This window comes from Orbicella faveolata, unplaced genomic scaffold (assembly GCF_042242905.1).
Source record: "Orbicella faveolata isolate gen_17 unplaced genomic scaffold, um_ofav_v1 contig_47, whole genome shotgun sequence".
NCBI classification, from domain to species: Eukaryota; Metazoa; Cnidaria; class Anthozoa; order Scleractinia; family Merulinidae; genus Orbicella; species Orbicella faveolata.
In genome coordinates this window covers 7,762,895-7,772,739 of record NW_028301577.1, presented here as the reverse complement: position 1 = coordinate 7,772,739, position 9,845 = coordinate 7,762,895, and the positions used below count along the sequence as shown (strand labels likewise).

Below are 9,845 nucleotides of genomic sequence, written 5' to 3'. Positions count from 1 at the left end.
CGCGGAAATACATTTTTTGACGTCACAGTAATTGGTCAGTGGTCATCACCATCAGGCTATGCTGTCCTTCGATCGATCGAGAATCGATCAGTTCTCTGAGAGCGGTAGTTTGCTTCGTTTTAAGGTGGAAAATATCCTTGATACTTCTCGTTATTGGTGAGTTTGACGTCCTTAAATGGGTGTTTAATACTCAAACAATGTTCGTAATGAATAGCGGTACAGGGGAGGCATTCTGTGTGGAGTAATGTGTAGTTTGCTGACTCGAGCCAGCTCGAGCGGACGAAGCGTGGATCGTGTTACTTCAGCCGCCCTCGCCTCAGAATTGTAAAAAACAACAATGGGTATCCAGCAAAGCAGAAGATTGGTCCTGTATGCAGCTTTTGCAAGGATTTTGAAGACTTGTTAGATTTAAAGTGTAATTTGCACGAAATGGGTAAGATACATGCAGGTCGGGACCGTTTTATTCGCACTCACTTTGCGCCGACATGTGGTGCTTGTCCATTTAAAGTGCACCTAACCCCAAAAATTCTTTTTTTGCGAAAACGAATCTACTTGTTAGTCGAAATAGTTCTGCGAAAATATTTTTGGATTCCGTTAAATCCTCGGTTTTTTGTGCCTCGACGAAATCTCGAAAATAGCTCCAAAACACCGCCATTTTGTTTCACGACCGAGTTTGAGGAGAATGGGTCCAGGGGCTCTTGTGACGTCTACCCAGGAAGGTTGGATATCTCACGTCCTCTCATTTCCTTCAGAATGGTGCAATACACATTCGAAAAGTGCGCAGAAACGCCTTCCAGAGGTGCTATCGGCTGTTGCAGCAATATACTGTACAATTTTCTAACGATCGGCTAATGGTACAATAAAGACGTACAATGGTTGATTTTGTCGAACCAAAACAAGCGAACTGAATCTGTGAGAACCATTGAAGAACTCTCGCTGGAATTTGTTCCACAGACTTTTGAATGCTACTTTCATAAATTTTCTGCTTAAAGCTAACCAGCAATTTGTAGAAATACTACTGACAATCTATATCTTCCAATCCCGCAGTATTTATAACATAACCGGCAAAGTTGTGTGATCTGATCATGATCAAGAAGTGTTATACTGATATGTAAATAGGTCGCAACTGTACGCCGCTAACCAACACATTTCTCTTTCGATTTAGATAAAAGTCAAAGATTAATCCTTTAGAATTACATGATAAGAAAATTATTAGACTCACAGAGTTTTTCGAAGGTTTGGAAATCAGCAGTGCAAGAAAGATTCTGTGCAATAGCGTCGAAAATATGACCGCGTAACATCTGCGGACTGCTTAGGGAACACGTCCTTTTCGCTTATCCAACGAATTTCACTACGAACTTTGAGAACAATTTACATTGGTTATTTGGAGTTACAACTTAAAACGTGTGACAATGTTCAATCCGTAATTGTATGAAATGTTTCCTTCCGCCTTGCTTCCCGCAGCTTCAGAAATACAGGTCCAAACAGTACGATTTTCAATCGATCAAAGCCATTGTTTTGGAGGTCATCAAGTCTCGAAAACTGCAACACGTACATCGCTCTTATAAACATGAAGCATTCAACAGAAAGTAAAACACAAACTGGATTTAACAGAACAATCATACCTTGACAAAATACATTCTAGCTAAGGACAAATGTAAACGGGCTATAAACACGCATGGGAATCTTACGTTTAGTTGACGAAATTACCATCCAAAGCAGTCCTTGAGTTTTCTTTCCAGCTTTTCATTTGCCTGCTCCTCCACTTCGTACCTAGCTTTCCATTCCTAATATATAAGCAGCTCGTCCGCAAAGAAGGGTTCCCCTTCGTCGCTTGAAATATTGTAAATTGCTCTCAAAGCTCTAAGCAGTGCATTCACAGTTGTTGAACATGCTCGATTGAATTTTATTTCGGAGTCTTCCGAATCGAAACTTAACTCTGACTCCAGTGACGAAAAAGAAATGATTCTGAGACAAAACTCGGACGTTTTAGTCCCAAAGTTCATCGGAACGATTAGTTTTGTTTTCCATTTTCTTGAGCAAATACAGAGAGCTGACTGAGGTGCCACTGTGTTTGGTTCCTGGGTAGACGTCATCAGCAACTGCCGCCCCAGACTCCCTAAAACGCGGTTGTGAAACACTTCAAGTGCAACTTTGAAAGGGCATAGAAAATTGAGGATACAACCAAATTCAAAAATTTCTTCGCCCAAATGCTTCAAATAAAGTCTAGATTCATTTTAGCGAAAAAAAACTTTTGGGGTTAGGTGCACTTTAAATTATATTTTGCAATGCATCAAAGAAACTTTGATAAGGATTTGTCTTTAAAGACTGGCTTGTTTGGTGTTTCTGTCACCTTTCTGACTTTCTGTGCCTTTTGGAACAGGTGAAATAATATTTTTGTACCTAGGCCTGCCGTTCGCTGTCAGAATAAAACATTTGTTCATTTCATTCACAAGATATTTCTCTATCATTAAAGATTGTTTAAGCGTACATTTATACAATGGTGGCGTTTGGGAAGGGAGTAGAAATCGAAAATATTGTGATTTGTTGGCCGCAGCGAACGCTGGAAATACTGAAAACATTCAAGACCACTCAATATCTTCGGTTCATTGACAATTTTTCCTTGCTTGAGGTCTTTTTTGTTTACATTGATTACATGTTGATAGTACATGGAAGTTTTCAAGACCATTTCCTTGTACATGTATGCACATGAAACTAAATATTTTAGAATGCCCAAACACCTGTATTTGTTTACACGAAACCACTTCCACTTATGGGATGTGGTCAAGTTTCACTTCTTTTGATGCTGAAAAGACATTCAACATTTCAGAGAGGCAGTAATTAACTTCCATGAAACCCACTAGTTTATCTTGTTTACTCAGTCATTTGAAGCTTTCCAATTTCTATTTCCCTATCTTACATGTGCATTGTATCAACTTATATAAATAATTGACTGTTGTTGTTTTTCCTTTCATTTAATTCAGATGAGCTTTGCTCAATCACTACAACATAATTTTTACATTGTATGTGCTTAATGAATCATACATGCACATACACTGTATCACGTGCTTTGAATCAATATGAAATTAATTATGATCCCCTTAGTAATAATATTGTATCATCCTCCCTTCTGTAAGATTCTTACTTAACTTGTAACCACTTTATTACAAGACATTATAGCACCTGATGGCAATAAATTATATATATATCTATATATATAATTATATGTGTTTATTTTTTTTCCTGTGATAAATTGGTTAACAAGTGGGTTTGCTTATGCCACTGTGTCTCTGAATTGGCTTACTGTCGTCTACAAACCATTTGTAATAAATCTTCACCACAACTAACTCAGATACTAGACACAAAAGCATGTATTAAAGAACAGATACATTTCTTACAAATAAAAATTTATTGCATTTAGTTCATCACCTAAGTTCTACAACATTGCTTTTCTCCAGTGAGAAATTTTGTGCAAAGTCTGAAGTTGTAAGTTGCAAAAACAAGTTCCGTCAGTAGTTGCGAATCATTTAAAATCAGGCTTTGATAATGTAAACTGAATGGCAGAAAGCGAGGAAATTAGAAATTGTCTCAAATGCACAAGTGATAAAAGAGGTAAACTTGACTGAAATCTATAGACTCCTGTTTTTTTAGGTTTAGGGTTATGGTTAGGCCTAAGGGACAAGGTGGAAGGTGCGGTGGCCTTGTGGTTAGTACACTCAGCAATGGATTGAGTGGTCCGTGGTCGAGCCCTGGTCAAGGACATTGTGTTGTGTTTTTGGGCAACACACTTTTACTCTCACGGTGCCTCTCTCCACAAAGGTGTACATATGGGTACTGGTGAATTTAATGCTGGGGATAACCCTGTGATCGACTAGCATCCTATCCAGGGGGTAGTAGAAATACTCCTAGTCGCTTCATGCCACCGAAACTGAGATAAGCCTGGCCTGATGGGCCACTTGGCTCGTATGCAGACTTTACCTTTTACTTAGGGACAAGGTACTGCATCAAGTTGGGGGGAGGGACAGGGGAGTCAGAACCTCCCACTTCCCATACCCCTATCTCTTGACTCCCGCCCTTGTTTGTCCTGCTCCTGTCCCCTGTAAATTAAGAGCCTCAAAACACATCCTAGTCATTTAGCTGCACAGTCCTTAGGCATTTCCTTTTTCTTTTTTGCTTCGTTTTCTGCCTTGCTTCTCTTACCCACGTCTTTCAAGTGAATGACCTATGACGTAACCACTGTCAAAGGGTTTTTTATTTTGAGCCTCGTTTTGAGCCCAAGGGTGAATTTTTCTTTGCCCGTCGGCCTAGAAGTCTCTAAAGACGCTAAATGAAAGTCAAATAACATTATCAGTTCTTGTTTTTGAAAGTATTTGAAGCCTTAATGAATGACAAAAATTAGCATTTTGCATTTCTCTCCGGATTCCTGCCCTCTTAGCACACCCGCTTCCCGCCCTTTTCTCTCCCGCTTCCTGCCCGCTATTCTCCCGGGCTCCTCCCTGCGGCCTCTCCCCACCATCAACAGATGGCTGAATGTCCAGGAGAGGAGTTGCCGTATGGAGAGCATTGGTCAGTATTCTCATCCATTTGTGTCGCTTGCTCGACCACTGACATTCAGCCATAATATTTCCGCTTGGATTCCGTCAAACCGTCGCTTTCGCTTTTCTACTGAATACTGTTTCACGATTGACAACGTTTTAACTTTACCCGGTAGGGTAAACTACTACCTTATCTCCTGACGGAGCAATTTTAAATTCTAAAATTGATTGAGCCCGCATTTTTTTTTTGTAGAGTAGTTGCTAAGTAACGTGACGTGTCGTCATGACGACAAGCTGTCATGACAACGTACGTAGTGCTGGTGCTCTTGGGGTTTTTGTTTACGGATCTGATTGCTATGGTGGATGGATTGTTCTGTTGTTTTCTTATGTCTACATTGAATCTATTTACAGGCTTTTGAGTATTCGCTGGAAATAATGAAAGTTCGAGTCTCTAAGCAGGATTCGAAGGTAAGCACATCGTTTAAATTTGTTGAACGAATACCGCACGCCAGAAAGTAAAAATTGCAATTCCGCAATGCTGCAAAATGCCGGCTATTTTGTCTATCTGCCTGCTAACGAGAAAAGAAAGCTCTCTAGTTTTATTGTAAGAGAGAATGAAGAGTAAGAGATTTATTATTACCAACGTAATCTATCTCAAGTTATTTTTAGATCAATCCCGATTTTCAGAGGGTTTTTAAATAGCCAATCCTGAGACACGGATTTTACACACGTGGACAGGCCAAATGACTTTATTACGATAACTGCAGAAATTCTCGCGCGCTCATTGGCTAATTTTCATTGTCAACAAGCGGACAGACACATGAATTTATAATTTATGCGATGCGTCAACGAGCGAGAGCGCACGATTTGACAATTTATTATTGTAAAAGACAAATTAACGTCAGTTTTTCATACGTCTATTCTGTTATCACTCAAGAATTGACAGTGGGGACACTAGTCTACATTTGCTGAGCTTACAGATACCCATCAATAAGATGAGGGATTGCTTCAGTTACAGACACAAGCAAATTCTGATGCAAAAACAGGTCTAATCATATTTTTTTACGTTTATTGACTAATTTTTATTGTCACTAAGCGGAGAGACACAGAAATTTATAATTTATGCGATGCGTCAACGAGTGAGAGCGATCTGAGAGCGATCCGTGATCTGGCAGATCACGAGCATCATCGGTGATAAATGGGGTGGGAATCCGCTGTGTTTTCAAGAGGAAATTCCAGAGTACAAGCGTGGCATGGTTTCAAGTCAGTATCTTTTTCTCGTGTTTGCAGGTTGAACCCTCTATTTTATCTCAGCTGGTCGTGGACATGTACGAGTGCTGGAAAACTGGACAAAAATATGAGCCTTATGTTAAGGTATGCTAGAACTTTCAACCATAGTTAATAGAGGGAAATGGTTAGGAAGGCCGGTAAATATCAAAGAAGCAAACAAACAGGCCAAGATTTATGTTGGACGGTCCTTGACCCTGCGCATCTTTTGTTTTATGCTTTTACTATGCATGATTTACATAATCGTAATGCATCTATTGGTTAGTTGTATGCACACACGTAACCATCTTTTGTATTTTGCCAGGTTTTGTGCAGGATCAACCCTCAAAATAGCAAACAAAAACATACAACAAAGAACTTTGCCCGGTTTCCTAACCATTTTCCTCTATTCACCATGTTTCAACGTAAAAAAAATCATCGTCATTTTATCTTGCCTTCAGTTCTTGCTTACTTTCGTGATTACAAAGAGAAAGAAGTGTAAAATGTCCTTTTTTTATCGATGGCGTTGAAGCTTCTGCTCACCTTTTTTCGGCGGGTTGTGCAAGTTGACTGGTGTTGTTCCAATTTTTGTTTTTTACCTGTTTTTTTTAGGTGACTGAAAGTTTGCTGACGCAGGCCTTTGAGATGTTAGTGATTTCTAAAGTGAGTTGTTTCTTGTTTTGAAAAATAACTTTAACGGGTACTTATCAATCATGCGCACACTGAAATACCATGAGACGTTTTCAACAAGAATGTACACAGACATCAACTAAGGGATATCTTCTTGATTTACCTCCAAATTCTCACAACTAACTTTGAAGGAAATGTGGAGATTTGACATTTTGAACGTAGGGGTGTTTGCAAAGGGAAAGGACCCTGTAAAGAACTTCTTTGTGAGTCCTTTCACTTCGTGTAACGCTGTTTGATAGGTGTTGGTGATATTCTGTCAAGCCAACAGCGAACGTACTGCAACTTCTCGGACTAGGATGACTTCATGAATGTTTTAACGGTGTCACATCTCCTTATGTATTCTCTTATTGTTGCGTTTTGCATTATTTCTTAATAATGCAAGTGGGCTTCAACTTTATTTTTCGCCTCTCTAGCTCGATACATCATGTTATGTCATTGCTTGTTTATACGCCTACTTAGCTTTGATACATAAGCTGTCCACTTGCTTTAATCTAACAGTCATGACTATGACTCTGAACTAGAACCAGAATATTGTAACAATCTTTTCGCATTTTTGATAAACCAAACTTTGGTTAACAACAATGTTAATAACCTTCGGACTCGTCTTGTTTATGTTACAAGCTCGATATATATATGACCTACGGATAACAAAACAGGGCAGTGAAATCAAAATTGCCCATGTTTATAGACGGTCCATTTTCCAAGTTGAGTGGCTCATAGCCACTTTGATCTTATAGCAGTAGTAGTTTGATTGTAATCGCTTCAACCCTGTGGAAAACAGAATCGTTCTCACCTGGAATACCTACTTTCTTGATTGTAGTCCTCGTCAGGGGAGTCACTTGAATTCGTGCAGGAAAATCCAGAGTCGCCTTCCTCTTTGCTGGATCAGGCTTTGAAATATTGCCAACAACACGTCAAACCACAGGTAATGTACTTGTATTGCTATTTTAAAATATTACTTTACATTGAAGATAAAGAAGATTCTGGGTACAAACTGGGGTCAGGTAGCAGCTCTCGTAAGGTCTCACATGAGTGGCTCGATACTCTTTAAGAGAACAATAGATCAGAACAAACAACAGGTACAATGCCCCGAGCCCCAAAACAATCCCTGCTATACACTAAGACGGCAAATAGAATTACAAGCTCAATTGAATTGATACACTGCTGACAAACTGTAGTTTGTTGAGGGAAGGCGTCAGCACCTTTTTCTCTAAAGAATGCAGTTACGTCTGGCTAATCACAAGGCATTAATGGGTCACTACCCCACAATAGAAGGTTATCCATCAAAATGTTTTTATCTGGGTCATTCCGATTTTGAAATGGAGGTCTCTAAAATAGGGACGTAAAACAAGCAGACTTGGTCTAAAGTGTTAGCTAACACCGCATAGAAAAGAAGTTGGACTGAGAATGCTTAAGCCACACACGAGCAAAGCCTACATAATGATTGCCCACTGTATGCAGTAAAATCCTTAGATTGTAAGTTACAAGAAATAAATTTTTTGTATATGTTACTTACAATGAATCTTGTCCAGTATAGGTGTATGAAATGCGCACTGGTGATTTGTTGAGGGAATCCGAAATAATTCTGAGGCAACTAACCCGCCTATCTTCTTCAATGTTAGAATGGAATACTCGATCATCTCACTGAGTATCCACTAACTTTAACATTTCTCTTTATTACTAGACCTCTTCATCCAACACCTCAGTTTCGCATCAGCCGAAAGGATCATCGGGAACCGACACAGGCGCCGATATAACTTCGGGCTCCGACACTGAAGCTGTTCCGTCGGCATTAGAACAAACCTTATCACCTCCAATACTTAAAAACAGGGAAAATGATACTTCGATAACACCAGCAAACGAAGCGCCAACGAAATCACATGGCGCCATTCCCCGAGATTTAATCGCAGATTCGCTTTCTAAAGGAGAATCCACGGATGAAACACCGACTCCCATCGAAGACGTTCCGATGGTAGCCGAAGTGTTGTCTTCGTCGGAGGTTCCGATGTCGGAGGAAGTGGCTTCCGACTCGAATATAGTGACTCTTGAAAGTAAAAACATAACACCTGCTGAAAAAGAATTAAACCCAGCCCCCCTTGAGGGTGCTATCTCACAGGAGCCAAACGCCACTGTACCAGGGCACCCCAGCGCTATTGCGCTGACCACGGAGGCTGAAAAGCCAGTCGCTAGTGTCAATCCCGGGGGTACAGTTCTTACTGATGGTAGTGAACCTTCCGGTAATACGTTGTAAATTCTTTGGCCGGCATTGCAAACTGCCTCGCAAACAACTGCTATAACAGAAAAACCCTGCATTCATGAGTAAAAACATCACAGAAATGAGTGATTCTCTATCTAGGGGAAAGGGCAGCAAAAGGCAAATTTTGAAAAGTAAAAACTTATCAGCTTTTCATCCCAAGGATACAACTCAGTAGCCAAACGTTTTCCTCCAGGGAGGTCCCTGTACTCAACGAATGTGGCTACCGTTGTCTTATTAATATTAGAGTCCAAACCTTCTGGCTTATAGCAAACACGAATTGTCTAAACGCTGTAATGAAAGTGGCAAAGTCACTTCTGAAATGTCGAAATCCGCAAAACACTTATCATTTTATATCGGGAATATTGGGTCTGGCACTTTTTATGTACAAAAACAGTTGAATTCGAATTCAAAAGTCAACAGAAGTAATGAACAATCCTTCAAGCCAGCTACAAACACAAAATAAACAAAGATCACAGTTACTGTTGACTAGGCTGTGCGATAACCGCCTGCTATGGATCCAATATTGAAGGCCAACCTGCTAGGAATACTTGACAGAAATATCCTTCGTTTCGTTCAGTCTCACCCGCGAAAAGCTACCGATGCTCTAAAGCGTGCGCTTGTTTCTGAATTTTGACACCAAAGGAAAACAAAGGTTTTTTATTTTAGGATACTCGAAGCATTCATTTCCGATAGAGCCCAGGATTTACGAAATTCGCAAACTGAAACCTCGTTTACTGCCCGAATTATGGTTATAGAGAAGTTCGACAATCGTATAGGAGGTATAGGGAAAACAAGGCCAGAGAACTGGGATTATAAGGCAGAAGTGAAGGAAATTCTGTCAGTGTTGAGCAGTGTTTTAAACAACCATTTGGGTAAGTTCACACAAATCATTATTTACTGGTTCTCATCCTGTACGATAGCACTACACTAACCAGGCTACCGTGAAATGTAACAAGTGTCCGCTTATTTGACTGGCAAATACATGTTATCTGCCGGTGTTTCAGCCAATTGAAGTGTTATGTATGTACTGACTGAAAGATTACTAGAGCAGCATAGCTCATTTCAATAGCTGGATACTTCTACGTGTAATACGAGAC

At 40.0% G+C, this 9,845-nt stretch overlaps 1 protein-coding gene across 2 annotated transcripts; it reads left to right on the top strand.

Moving 5' to 3' along the window:
- Nucleotides 1-50: 50 nt before the first annotated feature.
- LOC149096997 (uncharacterized) lies at nucleotides 51-9,756 on the top strand. 2 transcript variants are annotated; one of them, XM_089279137.1, is made up of 6 exons: nucleotides 51-156; nucleotides 4,947-5,003; nucleotides 5,826-5,909; nucleotides 6,414-6,464; nucleotides 7,312-7,416; nucleotides 8,176-9,756. In XM_089279137.1, exons 2-6 carry the CDS (start codon nucleotides 4,971-4,973, stop codon nucleotides 8,740-8,742), a joined length of 840 nt encoding a protein of 279 aa, XP_089135263.1. In that variant the 5' UTR covers nucleotides 51-156; nucleotides 4,947-4,970; the 3' UTR covers nucleotides 8,743-9,756. The 2 variants fall into 2 exon arrangements, with proteins under 2 accessions (XP_089135263.1, XP_089135262.1); XM_089279136.1 differs by having other exon boundaries at nucleotides 51-433.
- The last annotated feature ends 89 nt before the right edge of the window (nucleotides 9,757-9,845 follow it).

What these genes read in the sequence shown, in the direction of transcription:
- LOC149096997 (XM_089279137.1), top strand. Translation starts at nt 4,971, where the DNA reads ATGAAAGTTCGAGTCTCTAAGCAGGATTCGAAG. An exon ending in AGATGTTAGTGATTTCTAAA is followed by an intron (nt 6,465 to 7,311) that starts GTGAGTTGTTTC and finishes TCTTGATTGTAG; the next exon opens with TCCTCGTCAGGGGAGTCACT. An exon ending in AACAACACGTCAAACCACAG is followed by an intron (nt 7,417 to 8,175) that starts GTAATGTACTTG and finishes CTTTATTACTAG; the next exon opens with ACCTCTTCATCCAACACCTC.